This window comes from Geotrypetes seraphini, chromosome 5, assembly GCF_902459505.1.
Source record: "Geotrypetes seraphini chromosome 5, aGeoSer1.1, whole genome shotgun sequence".
NCBI lineage: Eukaryota > Metazoa > Chordata > Amphibia > Gymnophiona > Dermophiidae > Geotrypetes > Geotrypetes seraphini.
Genome location: NC_047088.1, coordinates 75,586,247 through 75,611,472, shown reverse-complemented (window position 1 = coordinate 75,611,472; position 25,226 = coordinate 75,586,247). Strand labels below are relative to the sequence as shown.

The window sequence follows — 25,226 nt, the reverse complement described above, 5'->3', positions numbered from 1 at the left end:
TCACATACCCTCCAATCAGAGACATCAAACGGAAAAAAAAAACTGTACGATGGCCTTCTAGCCACACAGGCAGCAAAACTAGACCACCAACTCTCCAATCTACTAATAGCGACCCCCAGACTACAAAACGTTCAGAAAAGAAATAAAAACCCTCCTATTCAAGAAATCCATGAAGATTAACTAACACCGTATGAAACATTTCAATCCTCTGAAGCAACCCACTCTACTCTGTAACACCTCTGGACATGTCCAGAAATCCTCTTCTGTAATCCGCCTTGAACCACTAGGTAACGGCAGAATAAAAGTCACTAATGTAATGTAATATGTAAAGGCATACTAGATACATTTAAAAACTTTGACATTTTATGCTTCCATTTATCATATCAATTTTGTTCACTTTGAAATATTTCAAAGAAATTTCATGTGTTCGGTAGGGCAGCAAGGGTGTGGTAGATTGTTTAAAAAGATCCATTTGTTTTGTGCTGATACACCACTTTTAAAGCAGAGATCTTTAGCCTATTTGACTCTGTGTCAATCACTTTTGTGAATTCTTAGTCACCAGAAAGATCAGCTATAGTGTAATTTTTCTAAGCAGTCATGCAATATAACAAGCTAAAAAATGATCTTATTACTTTGCTCGCACATTGTTTAAAGTCTTCCTGAAACTATTTAGTATAGTATAGATGGATGAGTGCATTTATGGTGGTGATCATTACAGTTTGATGAAGAGTTCACGGCTCGACAGGAGGCACAGGCTGAGCTTCAGAAACGAGAGGAGAAAATCAAAGAGCTTGAAACAGAAATCCAGCAGCTACGAACCCAGGTAATGAAACAAGATATAGACTTTGTGTCATGTCACAGTGAGTTCCACAATGGAAAATTGTCTTGTTAGACTGAAGAAAAAATTACCACCAACTGAATTGTGTTTTTTGTGGCTATCAGAAAATTTCTTTTTAATAATGCTATTGATTGATTTTTTTTTTTTCAAGACTGAAACGGGTTTGGTACTTGGTAAATGTTTTACTGATCATTTTTTGAAATAGGATGTCAGGTGGTTTAATAGAGTGTTAATAAAATTTTGAAATGTAATAGTAATAGTAGTTTGACACAACTTGGTTGTTTCAAGAAAGTAAAATGTCTGTGACACAAAATTGTGAACAGTAGCCCAGTCATCAAGATCCAATATTGGCTACTGTCCTTTCCTGCATTCATAATTCAGCCATTTTCACAAATTTTGCATTGCACAGAATTCTCTGTGAGTAATATTTACTTTCTTCATGTTTTGATTAGAGAAGGTTATGCATCCAGGCTAAAACCTGAATATCAATAGAGTAAAAATATTGGAAGTGGTTCAATGAAGGAAAGGTTCTGTGAGCAATTTTAAATCCTTAGAGGGCCATTTTTGATGGTGCATCTTAAGTTTGATTTGAATATCTTGAGAAGTACTTCCAAAATTCATGAGGAGAAAACATCCATTTTTGAAACTGCTAAATAAATAAATATTTATTTAGCAGTTTCAAAAATGGATGTTTTCTCCTCACATAGGTGGGGGTCACCAATTATACTATACTGGCCACACAGACATGCCATAAGAGCAGTGGGGCACCTTAGAGGGTACTATTATGAACATCGCATAAAGGGTGCCAGGTGTACATCTCACCATAATCCTCTAATAATGTATGGTGAGCCCTCCAAAACTCCCCTCAATCCTACTATACTTACCTGTCTACCACCTCAATAGCCTTTATGGCTGCAGGTGGCACCTATATGGCAGTACAGTAGGATTTTGGTGGGCTCACACCTTTCACTATAAATGTAGTAGTTAGAGTGGGATATGGGCCTGATTCCCCTTCTCTATGGTTCACTACACCAGTGTTTTCCTAGGAGGTCCCGTATTACCCTCTTTGCCAGTCAGGTATTCAGAATATCCATAATGAATATACATGAAAGAGATTTGCATACAGTGGAGGCACCATATGCAAATTTTTTGTGGATATCCTGAAAACCTGACTGGCAAGGGAGTACTCCTGGACCACATTGGGAAACACTGCTCACCAGATTACTCCAGACACCTGCTTGCTGCTCTTCTAGGATTTCCCATACTAGGTGCTGCTGTTATAGAGACAGGTATATACTGTTTCATTCAGATCTTTGGGGAGGGGGGTAGAAGGGGGACACTAACCACTAGAGGAGTGGAGGGGGTGGTTATGATTTAATCCCTTTGGTGGTCATCTGGTCGGTATGTGTATCTTTTTGGCCCTTAAACACATTTAAAAAAGGACTAGCTCGGGACGTCTAAATGGCACCTGGACACCTTGGTAAATGTTTGATTATCTCCACAAGACGTCCAAGCGTTAATCAGACCCTAAGTCCGCCCATAACATGCCTCCAACATTCCCCCTTGAACTTTGGATGCACTGCAGACAAAAAGCCTAGCAAGGCATCTAGGAAGTAAGTTTTGAAAATCGTCGCTTGGAAGTTTTGGTGATTAAAACTTCCAAGTGCCAGTTTATGCCGTCTTTTGGACATCTTTCTTTTTTTTTGAAAATTAGCTCCTTAGCTTTTTCTTTCCTGATTCATGTAAGGAATCTTGGGGTTGATATTCAATGCAATTTAAATGGAGAGGAGAGATGACTGGCAGATTAAATCACTTGTGTGGGGATGTGATGGGATATTTAATGGAACTTATATGAATTGTGCCACTGGTTATCTCCTTTAAATGCCTATACCAAAACCGACTAGTTTGTGGGTGATCCAGGGTCAGAGTTAGAGCAGAGTGGGAACTTAGCTGGTTAGAGGTGAATTTCAACGCCCGGTTAACTTCCAGGTTTATGGTCATACAGTGCCAGGAACCACGCATGCCCCAGCATTGAAAATCCGGGATTAGTCCAGTTGGCAGCCTGAAGCTTGCTTGCTGCTTACTGCCGTGGGTTGAATATCAGGTTCATTATCTTTAATTTTATGCTATGTTAGTATTTCATGTTTTAAAATGCTAATGACTATCTGCTTCATTTCTTAAACCATTTCTTATTCATGGGACATTTAGGAGCTTTGACACTAAAGATCATGCTAAAACTTTGAGTATGTGTCTGCAGTTACATAGTAACATAGTAGATGATGGCAGATAAAGACCCGAATGGTCCATCCAGTCTGCCCAACCTGATTCAATTTAATTTTTTTTTAAATTTATTTAATTTAATTTAATTTTTTTAATTTTTCTTCTTAGCTATTTCTGGGCAAGAATCCAAAGCTTTACCCAGTACTGTGCTTGGGTTCCAACTGCCAAAATCTCTGTTAAGACTTACTCCAGCCCATCTACACCCTCCCAGCCATTGAAGCCCTCCCCTGCCCATCCTCCACCAAACGGCCATACACAGACACAGACCGTGCAAGTCTGCCCAGTAACTGGCCTAGTTCAATATTTAATATTATTTTCTGATTCTAAATCTTCTGTGTTCATCCCACGCTTCTTTGAACTCAGTCACAGTTTTACTCGCCACCACCTCTCTCGGGAGCACATTCCAGGCATCCACTACCCTCTCCGTAAAGTAGAATTTCCTAACATTGCCCCTGAATCTACCACCCCTCAACCTCAAATTATGTCCTCTGGTTTTACCATTTTCCTTTCTCTGGAAAAGATTTTGTTCTACGTTAATACCCTTCAAGTATTTGAACGTCTGAATCATATCTCCCCTGTCTCTCCTTTCCTCTAGGGTATACATATTCAGGGCTTCCAGTCTCTCCTCATACGTCTTCTGGTGCAAGCCTCCTATCATTTTCGTCGCCCTCCTCTGGACCGCTTCAAGTCTTCTTACGTCTTTCGCCAGATACGGTCTCCAAAACTGAACACAATACTCCAAGTGGGGCCTCACCAATGACCTGTACAGGGGCATCAACACCTTCTTCCTTCTACTGACTACGCCTCTCTTTATACAGCCCAGCATCCTTCTGGCAGCAGCCACTGCCTTGTCACACTGTTTTTTCACATTTATATCTTCGGACACTATCACCCCCAGGTCCCTCTCCCCGTCCGTGCATATCAGCTTCTCTCCTCCCAGCATCTACGGTTCCTTCCTATTATTAATCCCCAAATGCATTACTCTGCATTTCTTTGCATTGAATTTTAGTTGCCAGGCATTAGACCATTCCTCTAACTTTTGCAGATCCTTTTTCATATTTCCCACTCTCTCTTCGGTTTCTACTCTTACAAATCTTGGTATCATCTGCAAAAAGGCACACTTTTCCTTCTAACCCTTCAGCAATGTCACTCACATACATATTGAACAGGATTGGCCCCAGCACCGAACCCTGAGGGACTCCACTAGTCACCTTTCCTTCCTTCGAGCGACTTCCATTAACCACCACCCTTTGGCATCTGTCTGACAGCCAGTTTCTGACCCAGTTCACCACTTTGGGTCCTAACTTCAGCCCTTCAAGTTTGTTCAACAGCCTCCTATGAGGAACTGTATCAAAGGCTTTGCTGAAATCCAAGTAAATTACATCTAGCATATGTCCTCGATCCAGCTCTCTGGTCACCCAATCAAAAAATTCAATCAGGTTCGTTTGGCACGATTTACCTTTTGTAAAGCCATGTTGCCTCGGATCCTGTAACCCATTAGATTCAAGGAAGTACACTATCCTTTCTTTCAGCAACACTTCCATTATTTTTCCAACAACTGAAGTGAGGCTCACCGGCCTGTAGTTTCCTGCTTCATCCCTGTGACCACTTTTATGAATAGGGACCACATCCGCTCTCCTGCAAACCCCAGGAATCACTCCCATCTCCAGAGATTTGTTGAACAAATCTTTAATAGGACTCGCCAGAACCTCTCTGAGCTCCCTTAGTATCCTGGGATGGATCCCGTCTGGTCCCATCGCTTTGTCCACCTTCAGTTTTTCAAGTTGCTCATAAACACCCTCCTCCGTGAACGGCGCAGAATCTACTCCATTTTCTCGTGTAACTTTGCCAGACAATCTCGGTCCTTCTCCAGGATTTTCTTCTGTGAACACAGAACAGAAGTATTTGTTTAGCACATTTGCTTTCTCCTCATCACTCTCCACATATTTGTTCCCAGCATCTTTTAGTCTAGCAATTCCATTTTTTATCTTCCTCCTTTCACTAATATATCTGAAAAAATGTTTATCTCCCTTTTTTACATTTTTAGCCATTTGTTCTTCCGCCTGTGCCTTCGCCAAACGTATCTCTCTCTTGGCTTCTTTCAGTTTCACCCTGTAGTCCTTTCTGCTCTCCTCTTCATGGGTTTTTTTATATTTCATGAACGCCAACTCTTTCGCCTTTATTTTCTCAGCCACTAGGTTGGAGAACCATATCGGCTTCCTTTTTCTCTTGTTTTTATTGATTTTCTTCACATAAAGGTCCGTAGCCATTTTTATCGCTCCTTTCAGTTTAGACCACTGTCTTTCCACTTCTCTTATGTCCTCCCATCCTAACAGCTCTTTCTTCAGGTACTTTCCCATTGCATTAAAGTCCGTACGTTTGAAATCTAGGACTTTAAGTATCATGCGGCCGCTCTCCACTTTAGCCGTTATATCAAACCAAACTGTTTGATGATCGCTACTACCCAGGTGAGCACCCACTCGAACATTAGAGATACTCTCTCCATTTGTGAGGACCAGATCCAATATCGCTTTTTCCCTTGTGGGTTCCGTCACCATTTGTCTGAGCAGAGCCTCTTGAAAGGCATCCACAATCTCCCTACTTCTTTCCGATTCCGCAGACGGAACATTCCAGTCCGCATCCGGCAGGTTGAAATCTCCCAACAGCAGAACCTCCTCTTTCCTTCCAAACTTTTGGATATCCACAATCAGATCCTTATCAATTTGCTGTGATTGAGTAGGAGGTCTGTAGACTACACCCACGTAGATAGAAGTTCCATCTTCTCTTTTCAGAGCAATCCATATCGCTTCTTCCTCTCCCCAGGTCCCTTGCATTTCAGTCGCTTGGATATTGATCTTTACATAGAGAGCTACTCCTCCACCTTTATGACCATCTCTGTCCTTCCTAAAAAGATTATATCCCGGTATGTTTGCATCCCATCCATGTGATTCACTGAACCATGTCTCTGTGATAGCAACAATATCTAGATCTGCCTCTAATATCAGGGCTTGCAGATCATGAACTTTGTTGCTTAGACTGCGAGCATTTGTGGTCATCGCTTTCCAGCTATTTTTCAACGATAATCTCCTTTTTCGTATGGATTTTTGTGTCGTTTCACTTTCCGTTGCAATACTAAGAAATGAGTTGCTGATATTGCTTATGTTGCAGCCTTTACTACTATCACATCTTTTCTTTTGCCGGGGGTGGTCTCTATAATTGTCCTTCATACATACACCACCCCCACCTTCTAGTTTAAATGCCTAGAAAAATATTGTCTAAATTTCTCTGCAAGGTTTCTTTTTCCTGCTGTAGTAATATGTAGCCCATCAGTGCAATATAGCTTCTTGTCCTTCCATGTATTTCCCCATCCTCCTATGTACCTGAAGTCTTCTTGATGACACCAGGCTCTGAGCCATCTATTAAAATCATCTGTGTTTTTCACTCTTTGCTCTCAGGCTGTATTTCAGAAAAAGCTAAATTCTTTACAAAAGGTTTCACACCCTCACCAAGCTCCCGAAAAGCTTTATGTGCTGCAAGTGTGGAGTTGTTGGCCAGGTCATTTGTTCCCAGATGGATAATAACATCAGTGTTAAAATCCTTAGTTTCTTCCTTAATTATAGTCAGTATTTGCCTGGAACTCCTGGTAGCTGAGGATCCTGGAAGACATTTCACTATTTTGGTCTCCTCGCCCTGTGTTCCAAGGTTAATGCCTCTGGTGATGGAATCCCCCAACAGTAATAGTTTTCTGTTTTTGGCTTTTTTATTTGTACTTAGGGTGCGCTTGTTCTCTTGAGTTACCTTCATTGGTTCCAGTCCCACCTCCCTTCTGTTTTCCTGAGTATCGCAGTGCACTAGTGGAGCAAAGGAATTCTGTAGAGGTAATATTAGTGAAGGTGGATGTTTCTGTGTTACATGTCGCAGTCTTCCTGAGCCTACTGTGACCCATTTATTCCTGGGCTGTTTTATTCTTTGAGGTAGAGGTGGTAAGTTGGTATGATTTTGTGGAGTGATGGAAGCTGCTTTAATTGTTTTCAATTCCTGTTTAAGTTTGCAGAGCTCCTCCTTAATACTGGCAAGCTGAAGACAGATGGGGCAAGCCTTAAGCCTCCAAATAGTATGTCTTGGAATTAAAGCACCACAGTGATTGCATAGAATGAAGGTCATCTTGATTGGTTGTGAAGTGACTTGATTTGAGTAGTCCTGATTATATGGGTCTCTATATATGAATAGTGGTCCCTGGGGTTGGTGGGACTATAAATCTTACCCTTATTCCTATGAAGGGAAAGGGAAAGAGGAAATAAGATTTAACAGAGGAAAGAGAAGGGTTTATTTTTGTGTGCTTTTTTTTAGTAAGAAATAGGGATGAGAAGATAAATTAAGCAGATATAATGCTGAAAACCAGTGAAAAGAGCAGAATATGAAATGCTGAGTAACTTAGCTTTTAGAAGTTCACAGGGCAGCCTTGTTCACAACACTGTCCCAAATATAATGCAATTAACCTTAGAAGTAAAACAGAGCCCCTCCCTTCTCCACCTAATCAGCAGAAAACAATGGCTGAATACTAGTAAGACAGAAATATAGGCTCTATACCACCTAAAACACAGTATTTTAAACAAAAATGCAGGTTCTATCAGTGCTACCCTAAAACACAGGATTTTCCCTACTTTAGTCACCCTGAGCCACCGGCACCAGGATTTAATTAGAGTTAACAAAGTCTTACCCTTTTTCCTATGAAGAGGAAGAGGAAATAAGATTTAACAGAGAAAAGAAAAGGGTTCATTTTTTTGTGGTTTTTTATATTTTTTTTAGTAATAAACAGGGAGGAGAAGAGAAATTAAGCAGATATAATGCTGAAAACCAGTGAAAAGAGCAGAATATGAAATGCTGAGTAACTTAGCTTTTAGAAGTTCACAGGGCAGCCTTGTTCACAGCACAGTTATGTAACATGCATACTAAAATGTCACTTATTGTGTGATGTACTACATTTTATCAAATATAATATATGCAAGATGAATAACTTTCATGTTATGTGCAAGGTTGATAATACCCATATAAACTCCCAAATATATGAAATTCAATTGTATAATATTAAGTGTTAACATCTGCATCTCTCTTGGCATGTGTAAATGTGTAGAACACTAGCATTTAACATGTTCAAGTATACACTTCTACAGAAGGGTACCTAAATACTACTCTGTAATTGTGTACATAGCTTACATAACACATAAATGCAAGGAAGCATACAAATGGGCAGAGCATGGGTGGATTTCCCATTTGCACAAATAACTTACATAATACTGTAACTTCTGTGCATCCCTGACACATATGGGCATCCATAGTCACTGTATATACTCAAATATAAACCAAGATTTTTGGGCCAATAAAGGCCCCAAAATAAGGGGTCTCTGTTTATATTTGGGTCAGCACCCACCTGCCCCCTCCCGAACCTTTTGCAGGCCTCTACCAGGCCTGCCTTAAGACCTGGTGGGTCAACGTTGGGCCAGGACAGGAGGGATCCCTCCCATCTCTCCTCCCTCTCCCTAACTTTCACCTTCCTCCTTCTTCCCTGATTAGTAAAAATTGTACCTTTAAAATCCTTTGTGGTCCAGCGGAGAGCCAGGACAGGAACGATCTTCCTGCGCTCCTCTTTCATTCAGAGCTGCTATCTGAATGACTACTGTGAGTTCTCCTCTTTGCTAAGGCTATTTATACTGCTGGGGTAAAATGGCAAAGCTTCTCATATTTGTATTAATAGCTACATGATAATTTTGCCATTAGCAGTTGGTCATAAATAGAGATTAGTGCCATCCATTTTGAAGGCTGTAAGGAGTCGCGCGCTAATCACTACTATTTATTATTTCTACAGCGCCACTAGGCATACACAACGTTGTATATCAAACATGCTCAAAAGAACTTACAATCTAGTTATGACAGACAAACTGGACAAAAAGGTGCATCTATACATAGTGATTAGATGGGGAATCACATGCTAATCACTTAGTATATGCAATGTAGGTGCGTTAACCAGATAGCACAGAGCACATCCACTATCTGCCCTCAGACATGCCCCATCGACACAAATAAAATAATTTTATTTTTTTGTGTTTAGGTAGTGTGAATACATCCTAAAATTATCTCAGGACTCTTCAGCATGCCCCATAGTTTACCCTTTAAAAAAATACAAAAAACAGTGGTAAGCATGCGTTACTGTTTACCACAGCTTTAGAATCAGCTCCGATCCCCATAGGGAGGAGCGATAGCAAATCGGCCGAAAGCCGTGGCCACTAGTAGGGGGGGGGGGGGTGGGGGGCGGAGTAAGGGGGGGTAGATAAGAGAGGAGTGGGAGGGGGGACGCACCCTTTTCCGCGACGCAAGAGCTTAGAGAAGGAGGCAGCATGCATTTTCCTTCTCAATATAGCTCCAACGCCAACCAGCTTTCAAAAAAAAATAAAATAAAATAAAATAGTTGAACATACGACCACTCAATAATTATACTAACCAACTATCCAGGTAAGAATTTTGTTCCTTTGGCGGCCACGCGGCAGTCGGCCACATTCTGCGTCCGGGCCTCGCGCCCGATGTTTCTTTTCGGCCCTGCATGTTGTCCGGGCTTTCCTTGCTCGGTGGTGGACCTTGTAGGGCTCGTCGTCGGCCCGACAGCCGTAGCGGGAGGGGGGAATGGATACGTGGCCCCGGCTAAGGCTTGCCGCCCTCGCGTTCTGTCTGCTTTCGCTTCGGCTCCCGATGTTAGGGAGGGCGAAAAGGGGCGGTCCGCCCCGCACGGGCGTACGGGTCCTGCCTGGGAGCGTCGCGCCTTCCCTGCGCCCTGCTTCCCGGCTCTCCCCGCGTGTGGCTCGGGCGGGGTAAAGGGAGGGGGCTTGAGAGGAGTTGCGGCGTCGGCCGCGCCGGCGTTCCTGAGCCTGCGACTCCTTCCTCCCAGGGCGTGGGTCGCGTTAGAGCTGCGACGGCGTTCGGGGCCGGCCTCTCCCTCCCTCCCCCCCCCCGGGCCACGGGCCGCGTTGGGGCCGGCTGCTCGGGGCGCGGGCTACAGCGCCAGACCGGCGCTCCGGGGCGCCGGCGTCCAAGGAGATGGGGGGGTGAATTTTGCAACTCCCTCCTCACATGCCGCGGGCCGCGTATGGACTGGCGGCCCGCGGCGTCGACAGCGTCTGACCGGCGCCACGAGGCGCTGGCGTGCAGGGCCAGCGTTTCCCTTCCTACGGGGCGGTGTGTGCAGCGGCCCAGTCCCCTCTCCGCCGAGAGAAGAAGCGGGAGAAGAAAGTCCGCGGGTAAAGTGTGGGAGGAAGGGAAGCCGCGTCTCTCTTTCGGGGCGCTACAGTTTCCCCCTCCCCTTGCCCTGCGGAACTAAGGACTTCTGATGCAGGGAAGGACTTCTGATGCAGGGAAGGACTTCTGATGCAGGGAAGGACTTCTGATGCAGGGAAGGACTTCTGATGCAGGGAAGGACTTCTGATGCAGGGAGCTTCCACGGCTGTCCCTGCTTGCTCTTCCTCAACTTTATATAGCCCATAGAGTGTCCTCAACTTTATATAGCCCATAGACTAAGGTAAGAATTATTATTTGCTATATGTTTAGCGGACATTTATGCAAGTCTGCGGCCAGCATATGCTGTTAGATGCTATTATTTGGCTTTTACTTTAAATCTCTAGCACAACTCCTCCGCTAGGCTAGGACATTTAAGCTAATTACAGCCATTACTTTTATTGCATGCTATGTGCCATTTTATGCTTGAAGGCAATGGTATGCTATTTCAGGCCGTTATAAGCTAATTTTGATATTTGTATATGCTATACAACAACAACAACTTGGCACCAATGTTTTGTCTACCATAGGCTATTGGTATATGCTATGCTATACAACAATGAATGGGCACCAACGCGCTTGTCCACTGTATGCTATTTAAATGCTATTTCAAGCTATTATATGCGATTGGCCATTATAGGCTATGTAACTTGGCACCACCGCGCTGGTCTACAGCTTGTTCTCTTGAAAGCTTTTGTACACACGGCTTTTACGGCTTTAGTCCTATATTGCATCTTATGCTGCCTCACTGTCTCCAATTTAGTACCTATTCTAGACATACCGGCTCAACGTAAGCCACGAGCAAAACCAATGCTATGTGCCATTTTGCTATGTGCCAGGCTTCATGCTATGTGCCATTTTATCTCAGGCCATTATAGGCTTATTTCGGCTATTTGTATATGCTATTTAAATGCTATTCCAGGCTATTTTTTGCGATTGGCCATTATATTCTCTTGTTAGCTATTTGTATATGCTATACAACAACGTGGCACCAACGCGCTGGTCTCCAGCTGGTTCTCTTGAAGGCTTTTGTTACTGACGTCTTTAGTCCTATATTGCATCTTAGGCTTATTTATAGAGCCAGCCTCACTGTCTCTATTCTTTCAGTACTTATTATATGATTATAGACATGCCGGCTCAACGTAAGCCTCGATCAGAGGCTTCCACGGCCTCAACTGCAGCGCCAGCTTCTACGGCAGCACAATCTCAGCAATATCTGGTTCTGCGGCAGCACAATCTCGCTCAACTGCAGCGCCAGCTTCTACGGCAGCACTATCTCAGCAATATACAACATCAGCGGCTCTCACAGCAGAGGCTTCCACGGCCTCAACTGCAGCGCCAGCTTCTACGGCAGCACAATCTCTGCAATATACAACATTAGCGGCTCTAACAGCAGAGGCTTCCACGGCCTCAACTGCAGCGGCAGCTTCTACGGCAGCACAATCTCAGCAATATCTGGTTCTGCGGCAGCACAATCTCGCTCAACTGCAGCGCACTATCTCAGCAATATACAACATTAGCGGCTCTAACAGCAGAGGCTTCCACGGCCTCAACTGCAGCGCCAGCTTCTACGGCAGCACAATCTCAGCAATATCTGGTTCTGCGGCAGCACAATCTCGCTCAACTGCAGCGCACTATCTCAGCAATATACAACATTAGCGGCTCTAACAGCAGAGGCTTCCACGGCCTCAACTGCAGCGCCAGCTTCTACGGCAGCACAATCTCAGCAATATCTGGTTCTGCGGCAGCACAATCTCGCTCAACTGCAGCGCACTATCTCAGCAATATACAACATTAGCGGCTCTAATAGCAGAGGCTTCCACGGCCTCAACTGCAGCGGCAGCTTCTACGGCAGCACAATCTCAGCAATATCTGGTTCTGCGGCAGCACAATCTCGCTCAACTGCAGCGCCAGCTTCTACGGCAGCACTATCTCAGCAATATACAACATTAGCGGCTCTAACAGCAGAGGCTTCCACGGCCTCAACTGCAGCGGCAGCTTCTACGGCAGCACAATCTCAGATATATCTGGTTCTGCGGCAGCACAATCTCGCTCAACTGCAGCGCCAGCTTCTACGGCGGCACTATCTCAGCTATATCTGGTTCTGTGGCAGCACAATCTCGCTCAACTGCAGCGCCAGCTTCTACGGCGGCACTATCTCAGCAATATACAACATTAGCGGCTCTAACAGCAGAGGCTTCCACGGCCTCAACTGCAGCGGCAGCTTCTACGGCAGCACAATCTCAGCATGATCTGGTTCCAGAGGCAGATACTTAAACGGTGCACCAACGACACCAACACCGACATACCCACCTCCAGCACAGCCGATGTTACCAGCACAACCGCTGTTGGTCCCAGGTAAGCCACTAACATCAACATACTCACCTCTAGCACCTGAGATTGCGGCCGTTACACGGGACGCTCTCTCTTCACACATTACGCCCTCATCTCTCAGGTTGGCTAGGCAGGCAGAGGACCAGCTTACTCTAGCACGTAGTATACGCGAGGCACGGTTAATATTCGCACAGTCTAGGGCTATACCCCCTTCTGAACCTATTAACACAGGGCCGTTAGTTCAGTAGAGGGGACGACATCACATGTGGAGTAACCGCTCTCACTTTGGGAGTCCCTAGAGCAGTGAAAGGGGACGGCATCACAGGTGGTGTTACCACTCTCGCTTCGGGAGTCCCTAGAGCAGTGAAAGAAAATATGGAATAGAAACTAGGACAACTACATAGAGACAGATAGATATACATACAGTTAGAGAGAGAGAGAAAACCAAAGATCTATAAATCCTTAACCAACTGTAGAGTGTAGTAGTAGAAAGAGAGCCTGTGATATCCCCCCATCTAATCAGTTATTTGGACACAATTATCCGGGTGCACAATAAATACGGGGGATGGGCCTGGCTCAACTACGATATTAAATTCCGGAAAAAGTATGGCATCAAACAAAGCAATAACATGGACGCATAGAGTATTTGACCTATGGATGGACGAAATGTGCGCTTTGCGGCCATTTCTGCCCTCATTCAGCATCATAGACTTCCTAAAAACTCCAATAGTCCAAGAAAAGATCGCTAAAGAATTACAACTCGGTCGGATAGCGGGCCCCTCTGACACGCCACCTTTTCCGCTTTCCTTATTTCTCCCATTGGAGTAATTACAAAAAAAAAAAAAAAAAAAAGGGGCCCGGCATGTTCCGCTTCATCCATAATCTTTCTCACCCTGCTGGGGCTGTGGTTAATGACTTTATCGACCCAGCGGTAGGCTCCGTACAGTACACCTCACTAGACCAAGCCATCATCTGGCCCTAGCATTATGTTGACATCTGCTTTTAGACTTTTGCCGGTACACCCCCAATCTTTTCCCTTACTAGGTTTTCACTGAAACGGGCATATGTAGGCCCATGGCCTGTTCAGTTTCTTGTGCTTACTTCGAGCAGTTCAGTACATTTGTCAATGGGGTATTTGGTCAGACAACGTCACATGGTCTAGCCGTCCACTACTTGGATGACTTTCCGTGTACACGGAAAAAGGCTACATCACGCCAATTCCAAGAACTGGCTAGAGCTACAGCGGGAGCTGATAAGCCCCACCACCACATTAGAATTACCGGGAACTAATGCCAGGGATTCGGTATATACTTTCAAGGGGCATGGTCTTCAGCAAAGTGGCCTAGTTTCTGGTTTAGCTCAGGCATCCTCAAGAACATTACATTTCGGGAGCTGTTCCTATCATGGTCTCCCTACACCTATGTCACATATGCCATAGTTTTTGGTCCGACAACTCTGCCGTAGTCGAGGCCATTAACAGGTTAACCTCTAAATCCTTACCCATTATTAACTTGTTAAGACAAAAGACACATTGTACTGCTAAGCCTACGCTACAACATCACTTCAAGTCTCAGCATATACCCGGCTCCCAAAATGCCAGTTGCTGATGCTTTATCTCGCTTTAAGATGGCAACATCCCGGTCTTTGGCCCCGGCAGCAGAGCAACACCCAACATCGATTCCAGACGAAGTATGGCGCTTTGGACCCACGAGCTTTGGAAGTTGATGCTCAACTCGTTATCCCCATCTACGCGGCAAAGATATATTCAGCTATTCACTGACTACACATCTGCAGGGCGGGACTGCACACTGCCCTCTCGGTGGTACACCGCATACTTCCCTCCCGTCGCCTCCTTACGCGTTAGTGAACTGGTCCCAGCCTCCAAACGTCCGGGAGCTTTAGGAGGCACGTTGCTAACCAACGTCTATTTCACAGAGACCTCCTTATCTATCAAGATACCTAGATCTAAAACCGACCAACTAGCCAGTTCCTGGCTATCATTACACCCCTCCAACGAGCTATGTGCCTGCCCGATACACAATTTATATGGCCCTAACGCCCATTGCACCCGGCCTCCTCTTGTTACATTACGACGGGTCCCCGCTGTCCCGTTTTCAATTTCCTAGAATTTTGCAACTATCCATGATTCAGCTAGGTATGCAAGACAAACATTTCAGCACGCACTCCTTTCGCATAGGAGCAGCAACCACCGCTGCAGACCAGGGTATCGCTGACAATCAAATAAAAGTCTTGGGGAGATGGACTAACATTTCAGCACGCACTCCTTTCGCATAGGAGCAGCAACCACCGCTGCAGACCAGGGTATCGCTGACTATCAAATAAAAGTCTTGGGGAGATGGAAGTCTGCGGCATTCCGAAAATACATCCGTCTGGGGCAGGTTCTCTGAAGCGCTTCTCAGGTGAGACCTGGGGGTATTAATCTCGGCTTCCCGATGTCCGAAGCAGTGGTCACTTGGATGGGGACAAGGGGAAGGCACAGCTCATGCCATCCATTCAATGGGCGCTACGGTCCCACGGCTGTCCTCACACAATCATCCTACACCTGGGAGGGAACGATATCACATCCTCGAACAGCGCATCCTCGAACAGCGTCCTGCTAGGGAAGAGAATGTAGCACTTAATGTGTAATACCACTATTAGTTTGGAAAGGATATCGGGCTACACATATCCCTCAGTACCCTTCAGGATGGCATAGAAGCGCTACTGATACGTCCCGGGCCGCAGCCATGACACTTGGGGGGAACCCGCGCTAAGCGAGGTTTCGCTAGTCACGGGTAGTGGAAGGTAAGCACAGCATATGTCTAAAAGCATACATATGGGCAGTGTTAAGAAATAGGGCACGTCACCTTGCTTGGACGGCAGGGAGGCCAGGCCATGAGCTTCACTGCAACCTAACGCTGATGAGAGGACACCTCCTTGAACGGGAAGGGTCCGGCGAGCCGGGGAAGCTTGTACGGCCCCCTACATCGTGCAGGGAGATAGGCATATGCTGTGCGGCTGTTGTTATGTTATGTTGTTATGTTATGTTATGATGTTATGTTGTTATGTTATGTTCATCAATTGCAGATAAGTAATGTTATATTGCGCTTATGGCTGCGGCCTAATAAATTCCACTCTGAGTTGAAATGGTCTGAGCGTCGTTTGTATCTGGTCCTACCTGAATGGGTGAGCAACAAGTGCTTGAGTGCACGATTTGAGAATCAGCTCCGATCCCCATAGGGAGGAGCGATGGCAAATCGGCCGAAAGCCGTGGCCACTAGTAGGGGGGGGGGGTGGAGGGCGGAGTAAGGGGGGGTAGATAAGAGAGGAGTGGGAGGGGGGACGCACCCTTTTCCGCGACGCAAGAGCTTAGAGAAGGAGGCAGCATCCCTCCCACCCACCCTCGACTACCGTCGCAGCCATTTACCTGGAAGGTAAGCACAGCATATGTCTAAAAGCATACATATGGGCAGTGTTAAGAAATAGGGCACGTCACCTTGCTTGGACGGCAGGGAGGCCAGGCCATGAGCTTCACTGCAACCTAACGCTGATGAGAGGACACCTCCTTGAACGGGAAGGGTCCGGCGAGCCGGGGAAGCTTGTACGGCCCCCTACATCGTGCAGGGAGATAGGCATATGCTGTGCGGCTGTTGTTATGTTATGTTGTTATGTTATGTTGTTATGTTATGTTATGATGTTATGTTGTTATGTTATGTTCATCAATTGCAGATAAGTAATGTTATATTGCGCTTATGGCTGCGGCCTAATAAATTCCACTCTGAGTTGAAATGGTCTGAGCGTCGTTTGTATCTGGTCCTACCTGAATGGGTGAGCAACAAGTGCTTGAGTGCACGATTTGGTAAAAGGGTCCCTTAGTGTGTACAATTCACTCCAGTATGTGCCTATCAGAGTGTATATACTATCAGACTGTACACTGTTTGTCTGCAGTACAGAGTACCAATCCTTTTATTCTACCACAGACTTTACTGAACAGTACATCAGCTCTAAGTGCATGTTCTGTTTATATGCACAAAACAACAAAATCAAAAAGAGCACCAAAAGGTTCCACAAAGGAACTGAAGCAGCAAAACAACAAGAGATTGTGGAACAGAAGATCGGATGTACAGTACTAGTTTGTAGTTTAATAAGTGTATAAATATTGTATAAATGTCTACCTTCCGGGGGGAAAAACCGTAGTTCAACTGCTGAGACATAATCTGCAGGTGCCACCAAGGGAGGAGCTCAGCAGTCACACAGCCATAACTGCTGCATACAAGTTCCGGAATCCATAAGTGCCCAAAAAACTTAAAAACAATCCTCAAGGGTTTTATAGGGTCCTAAAAGATGGAAAGAGAAAAGATTTAGAAAAAATATATTTAAAATTAACCAAGAATACATGATGGTGCAAATATAATAAAAATGAATGTGTGAATGATAAAATTGCTGTGTGAGGTGAAATGAAATGCTAAAAAGACAATTTTGGTAAAGCAGGACAAATGGTGGTAATTAATCCACAAAAGGACGGTGTGGTAATGGAAACTCTAACCCCCCCCCCCTTTACAAAACCGTAGCACATCTTTTAGCGCCGGCCACGGTGTTAACAGCTCCGCCGCTCATGGGAATTTTATGAGCATCAGAGCTGTTACCGCCATAGCTGGTGCTAAAAACTACACTACGGTTTTGTAAAAAAAGGGGGGGGGGGGGTAAAAGAGGTGAAAAATGATGTCAACATTGTGGAAAATCCTCAGTGAAAAATGCTCAGTGAGAATAATCCACTGATACAGTGGCCAGTGAGACTAATGAAACAGAAAATAAAGTGGTGAAGAGAAGGGTGAAATAAATAACGTGAAAAACCACATACCTTGGCTGTCTTAAATGCAAAAATCATAAAAGTCTACAAAGAAATAAGGGGAACAACAGATGTTAAAAAAACAAAACAAAAACCACAACAGCAACCTGGAATGAGTGCAGAAAAGAGAACCATATTAAACATATTAGAAGTAAGAAAACTTTGTGCTACAAATGTGCACAAATGACAGTCTATAATGCATGTGCGAAAAGGGACTACACTATAGTATTCCAGAAGATTTGAAGGGCTATGCAAAAGAACCCAGTGTGGGTACAATATAGTTACGAAATTTAAATAAATAGCGTAATTCATTTATAATATAAATAGAAGAATAATCTTAAGGACTACGTGCAAGAAAATAATAATAAAAAAACAAAGCTAATCGAATGTTATGGTGAACAAACACATACATGCAAAATCAATGTAAACTAATGCCCCCCAAATGCAGGAATATGCATAGCTAATTTACCCCCTCCGTTACAAAGCCGCACTAGTGTTTTTAGCACTGGTCGTGGCGGTAACAGCTCGGACGCTTATAGGAATTCTATAAGCATCAGAACTGTTACCGCGGTGGCCAGCGCTAAAAACACTAGTGCGGCTTTGTAAAGGAGGTGGGGGTGGGGGTTAGATCTAAGAAACAAGCCATGGGAGTTCCAACTAGCTGTGAAAGTGGCCCTTGAATCTCAAGAAACACTGTGAAATGGCTAATAAGGGCTTCTTTTACTAAGGTGCGCTAGCGTTTTTAGCGCATGCAGGATATTACCGCGCACTTTGCGGCTAGAACTAACGCCAGGTCAATGCTGGCGTTTAGGTCTAGCGCGCGTGGCAGTTCATTGCGCGCTACTCCGCGCGTTAATGCCCTAACGCACCTTAGTAAAAGGAGCCCCAAGTGTTTCTTCTACCACACCAGCAACAGAAGAAACTAGGAATTAGCGAAGACTTAATTGAATTAAAAGACCAAGGCCCCCTTTTATGAAGCTGCGTTAGGGTTTTTTAATCGCCAGCTACTGTGGGAGAAGGGGGCCTAAATGAAACAGGGTACAACAAAGTAGCAGAAGCAGTGCATGATCCCCAGCCTCAAGAAAAAAAAATACAAAAGAAAAAAAATACAAATAAAGCAAGCTTAAACAGCACTTACCACAAAAAATCCAAATAGTTAAGAGCCTACAAACAGCACAGTACACAAACCTCCATTGTAGCCTGTGTTTTGTGATACAGATATATATTTTTTTCATTTATATTATTTAACCTCATTTTTCTACATGTGTACATTGCATATTTTTCATATATATCATCTAACATAATATCCATTCAGGCACTAATCTCCTTATACCTTTTGTTTTCTCTTCCTTTCCTTTTTTATTGTGTCCCCTTTTTGCAGTTTTTAAAAATATAGAAACATAGAAGATGACGGCAGAAAAGGGCCACGGCCCAACAAGTCTGCCCACTCTAATGACCCACCCCCTAAATTCTTCCCTTAAGTGATCCCACATGCTTATCCCATTTTCTCTTGAAGTCCAGCGTGCCGCTGGCCTGAATTACCTGCAGTGGAAGACTATTCCAATGATCAACCACCCTCTCGGTGAAGAAGTACTTCCTGGTGTCACCATGAAATCTCCCACCCTTGAGTTTCAACGGATGTCCTCTTGTCGCCGTAGGTCCTTTAAGAAAAAAGATATCCTCTTCTATTTCAATACGGCCCGTGAAATATTTGTACGTCTCAATCATATCTCCCCTCTCTCTACGCTCCTCGAGTTAGTATAGCTGCAACTTGCCCAGCCTTTCCTCAAACGGGAGATCTCTTTTCATTTTTAACATTATTATTTTATTTTATAATTCTTAGGGCTCCTTTTACAAAGGTGCGTTAGGGCCTTAACCATCAGCACTTTATATAGGTTTTTGTGACATAGACCATGTTTTAAATGGCCTAAGTCACAATGTGCAAGTTCCGTCTAGGCTGTGTTGTAAAACTTTTGGTTATACATTCAGTATGACTAAGTCTAGCACGGTCCAAATCCCGCCCTTGACACTCCTCCTGAAATGCCCCATTTAGCTCTGGTTGTTCAGCAGCACTTGGAAGGCCTAGGTCGTTTGTAAACACGTCCAAAACCCGTTTAGATTATTGGAACTTGGACGTCTTTCGTTTATGCCAGTTTTTGGACATTTTTCTCTTTTGATTATGAGCCCCATATTTTCTTTAATCTCTGGTGAATTCACATATGAGATTTCAACAGCAAATTTTAATTCCAGAAGCAAATAACTCATCATTGTAATTTCCAAAGGGATTGGTAAAGAATATCCTATAGCATTACTATTGAGATTATTTAAAGATTTCATAAACAATTGGGTCAGTATTTAAAGCCCCATAGTTAGTATATATATTTTTTAATGCTGGCCATATTCAAATATCTTATATGTATTCAAGCGGTGATGCTGTATACATATAGAGGGGCATAATCAAAATAAACTTCTAAGTCCCCTTTTGGCCTAAGTCCCTAGGCGCAGAAAATAGGCAGTAGGGAGGAAATGTCCATTCTCAAAAAAAATATCCAAAATGGCTTACCTCTCCATTCAGCAGTTTAATCGCCCAGACTGCCACTCCGTGTATCCTTACAACACATTCCCGACCACAAATCGCCCAAAGTACCAAACACCTAAATAGCCCAAGTACCAAACACCCAAAACAAGACCTTTTAGTTGAAGGAGGGGCCAGTCCTTCATCTAAAAGCAGGATTCTCTAACTAGCTCCGGGGGTTGAGTGTGCAGTCCGACAGGGGTTCAGGGGAAGGGGATTCAGGGTGGGGGTTGTGTCTGGCAGGAGGGATTGGGCACCCTCCTGCTGGTGATTGCGCCAGTGTTTGTGGGTGGGGGGGGGGGGTTGTGTGCGGCAGTAGGGATTGGGTACCCTCCTGCCAGAGAAGATTCGGGGCGGGGGTGTCGTGGGGGATCATAGCAGGAGAGAGGGTTGTGAGGGCAGGAGAGATTGGGCAAATATGCCATAGAATAGCACTGTGTCGCTCTATAATGAAAGTTCTTGACAAAGGGATCTTTTTACTAAGGCACGCTAGCCGTTTTAGCGTGCAGTAAATGCTAACGCGTCCATAGACTATATTGGACGCATTAGCATTTAGTGCACGCAAAAACTGCTTGCACACCTTAGTAAAAGGACCCCCAAGTATTTAAAGGCAAGGAAATAACATTCAAAATGAAAATCAGACTTGTCTACACACTTATTTTCTTGGTGGTTAATTATGGATGCGGAAATTGGACATAACAGAAGCAAAACAGAAAGAAAATTGATTTATTTGAACTTTGGTGCTGGGGAAAGATTTTATGTGTGTTGTGGACCACCAGAAGAACTAATAAACTAATTTTGGGAGAGATCAAACCAACTATGTCATTTGAAGCCCACACGATGAAGTTACGATTATCAAGTTTTGGTCACATTGTTAGAAGGGAGTGATCATTGGAGAAATATATCATGTTTAGGAAGATTGAAGGAAACAGTAAAGAGGGAAATCTGCAACTAGATGGTTGGCTACGATAAAGACAACTATGGGGAAGGCGCTGGAGGACTTGGACTAGATTCACTAAAGTCAGTTATTTATACCGACAGGATCACTATTGGTTGATTCTCTGGCCGATTGTGGATGCACTACTAAGTTTGCATGGGCCCCCGACCCCCCCCCCAACAATACCTTTGATAGATGGGAGCTGGAGGGAAGCACATCCCTCCAGCTCCAAGCCCCACCGATAGAAAAGATGGACCTTCCCTTCCCCGGTGTACCATGTGATACAAGGGGAGGAGCCTAAGGCCATAATTGGCTCAGAAACCTAAGGCCCCTCCCATTGGGCATCCATCCTGCTAATTTTCTCTCTGGGGGTTCCCAATGATGCATATATATGGGGAAGTTAAGGAGGGCCATCATTGGCGGTGAGGGACTTTTTTAAATTTATTTTTTCCCATTTGCAAAGATATTTTGTGTATTACACACACAAAATATCTCTCCCATTGGGAAAAAAAAAAGAAAAAAAAAAGCCAGGGTGACCTGTTGGTAACACAGTCTAGACCAGTTGGTTTTTTTTTTCCAAATAGCTAAAACCCCTATTTTTTTTTTTTTTTTTAATTTGCATAGCCAAGCAATTTTAGTCCATCAATCACTTGGCTACTTTGCATGGGGTTTTAGCTAATTTGTATGGCTGAATCGGAAAATGGGCGATCATATGATACTGTGCTATTTGGTATGGCAATGAGAGCAAAAAGTCAGATTTCTACAAATAATAACAAAATTATTACTTATAATGACTGGGGTTGCCATTCAACAAATTACGTATAATTGGAAAAATTGGAGTAGATTAAATTATAATTTCTGGTGGAATTCCTTATGTCATGTTTATAAAATGGGAAGATTTATTGCAATATAGCACAGTTTTTTCAGGAAATTTCCGGATGTGTGGGAGCCATTTACAAAGTATTGTACCGATTAGATGACATTTTATTTTTTTTCCCTTAAATTTACAAGTTTGATTGTGAGGGGTGAGGGGAGGGTAAATTTATTGTTACATGTTGTATAAGGTATTGATTATATGATAAGAAAGGGTGGGAGATAAGAGCATATTATTTGTACCTTTGATGATTATTAAGTGTTATATTTATTGTTAATTTGTTTGGATATATTGTTACACTTATTGTAAATTTGAACATGAATAAAGAATTAAAAAAAAAAGAGAAAATGGGCGATCAAGGGGAAAAACATGTGGTGAGTCATTTTGTGCATTAAGTCGGTAAAAGCAATCGTCACTAAAGCTATGAAAACAGGTTTAACAACAATCGCTGATTTTAGTGCATCTAGCCCTTTGTTGGGTTACCACAAAAACAACTTATTTTGAAATCTGTAATTCATCAAGTCGCTAGGACAGTCCTGCCCACAACATGTTCCCTTGCTATGGATGTGCTGCAGCGTAGGACATCCAAATTCTGTCATTCCAAAATTTCAATTTGGAAATTATAAGCAGATCAATCTTTTATAAGGCATTTTGAGATGTCCATCTGCTTTGGAAATATGTGCCATTGGCTCATGTGAAGTAAGCAATTCCTCAAATAAACTAAACTGCTTTGATATAGGTTTTCCATTGCAAATGCAAGCAGTGTCTCACTTCCAGTTCACCACACAATTGTTTCCCATATACTCACCTTTATAGGACCCCCAGGGACCCCTGAAAAAGACTTTTTGTCGAAACGCGGACCGTGTTGGGTCCTGTAACCCTAGCGGACTAGGTCCTTTAAGGCTTTTATGTGAATGATTTACTTTTATATGGATGGAATTATTTTATGTGGATGATTTTAGTGTACCTTTGGAACTTTGATACTTTCAAATAAAGTCCATTTGGGAACATCGTCACTCCACAGAGTTTTTTTGGTTTTCTTTGATATAGTTCCCCATAACAATTGTTACAGTAGTTAAGTAAACATATAACATTAGCATATATTAGAACATGAGATTTTAACCATTTTGGTTCCTGCATCCCTTTAAGTGATCAATGAAACCTCCCCACCCCCTTCTTAAATCACGTGTCCACTAATAACTAATATCAGCTACATATATCACTAACCGTTAGACCAGTGTCTTGCAAACTTTGCAAGCCGTGGCACACTAAACTGGCAGCCACGGCGCAAGGGCTCCAGGAAGTACACAGATGTCACTGCAATGACATCACGGGCATGCATATCATCATGTTTACATCCACACATTCACAGAGGCCCTCCAGGCAGGGCCCTAAGTCACCGGGGGGGGGGGGGGAAGGTGACAAAGAAGAGGAAGAGAGAGGCCAGGGAGGAGGAGAGGCATTGGCTGCAGCTGACTGCCTACAGGATGTGCTTCTCACTGCGACAGGCACATCCTGTAGTCAGTCAGCTGGAACTGGCGCCTCTCCTCCTCCCCGGTGTCTCGCGGCACACCTGACCTCTCGTGCGGCACACAGTTTGCGATATACTGCATTAGACACTAACAGTGCTAATTGCTAACATGTTACTAAAAAGTACCCTGCTAATATCTGTATTAGCATGCTGTCATGCACTAATCATTCATTGCTATATAGGCCCAAATGTTAAATACAGGACCTAACTGAACTTCTACTGAAGCTGGTCTGTCAGTCACTGACAGTCCAAGTGAAGGAGTAGGTAATGGTTTGTATTGCAGGCTTTGATTCTGGCGACCTGGGTTTGATTCCCATTGCATTACCTTGTGACCTTGGTTAACTCATTTAACCCTCCATTGCCCTAGATACAAAACTTAGGGCTCCTTTTACAAATCCGCACAACTTTTAATCATGCGTTAACCCCTGCGCTGGCCGAAAAACTACCGCCTGCTCAAGAAGAGGCGGTAGCGGCTAGCGCAGCCGGCGGTTTAGTGCGTGCTATTATGCGCGTTAAACCTCTAGCACGCCTTTGTAAAAGGAGCCCTTAGAATATGAGCCCAGTAGGGGCAGATAAAGTACCTGTATTTAATACACTTCTCCCTCCGGATTCGCGGGGGATAGGGGCAGAGCTGTACCGCGAATGGTGAAATACCGCAAATATCTTCTGGTCCGGCTCTGACCCGCCTCCCTCCTGCCTTCCCCGGCCTTACCTGGTGGTCTAGCGGGCTTTCGGGGCAGGAGCGATCTTCCTACGCTCCTGCCCCGTGCAGATCGCCAATAGGAAATAGCTGCTGTGAGCTCCCATAGTCTCTCGAAACTACGATGGGAACTCCCCACAGCCATTTCCTATTGGCGATCTACATGGGGCAGGAGTGTAGGAAGATCGCTCTTGCCCCAAAAGCCTGCTAGACCACCAGGTAAGGCCGGGACGCCGGGGGGAAGGCTAAACTGTGGGTTTTTTTTTCTTTTTTTCCCCCTCCCCAAAAAATCGCAAATATGTGAAATTGTGATTGCCGAAACCGTGAATGGGGAGGGGGAAGTGTATGTATAGTGCTACATTCGCCTAGAAGAGCTATAGAAATGATTAGTAGTAGTAGTTGCAGTTTGGAAGGATAAAGCCAATAACACTGAAATCATCAATGCATGTATCTTTTATAATTTTATTTATTTAAATATTTATAGCCCGCATGTCCAACAATTCTATGCGACTTACGACATAACATACATAGTAACAATAAGTAAAAAATGGTCAAGCATACATTCAAGATAAATCAATACTAGTATTCTCCCTCTGTTTAGTATCTGTGTTTTCTTTTTATGTGGATTTTGTTTACATCTCTGCGTGGTAAGCTACTCATGTTCTGCTTCTGTATCTGCTGAATTTCTTTTTTTTTTTTTTGGTATCACAGTTACCATTGAACTATTCCTGTTGCTATTTAGAAAACTGTTTCTATTTAGTAAAATTAATTATGCTCATTAACGTTTTATTAGTCTACTAAAATCTTTATCTTCTCTAACAGCATGTCTTCTGAGGGTCAGCGGTTCTACTGTTCTCTCTTCTGACATTATTTTGTTACTTTCTAATTATGCAAGCAGGAATGACACAACAATGCAACACTTTGCAATAGTCTACACGCCCATTCACATTTTTCACATTCTGCTTACTAAAAACATAGTTCAAAA

The 25,226-nt window shown here is 43.8% G+C and overlaps 1 protein-coding gene across 6 annotated transcripts in view; it reads left to right on the top strand.

Moving 5' to 3' along the window:
• The window catches only part of DIAPH2 (diaphanous related formin 2), a 1,499,255-nt gene that overhangs the window by 561,930 nt on the left and 912,099 nt on the right, over nucleotides 1-25,226 (top strand). For all 6 annotated transcript variants that reach the window (XM_033944799.1, XM_033944798.1, XM_033944797.1 and 3 more), the window contains one exon: nucleotides 719-823. In XM_033944799.1, coding sequence (XP_033800690.1) covers nucleotides 719-823 — 105 coding nt within the window. The remainder of the gene's footprint in view (nucleotides 1-718; nucleotides 824-25,226) is intronic.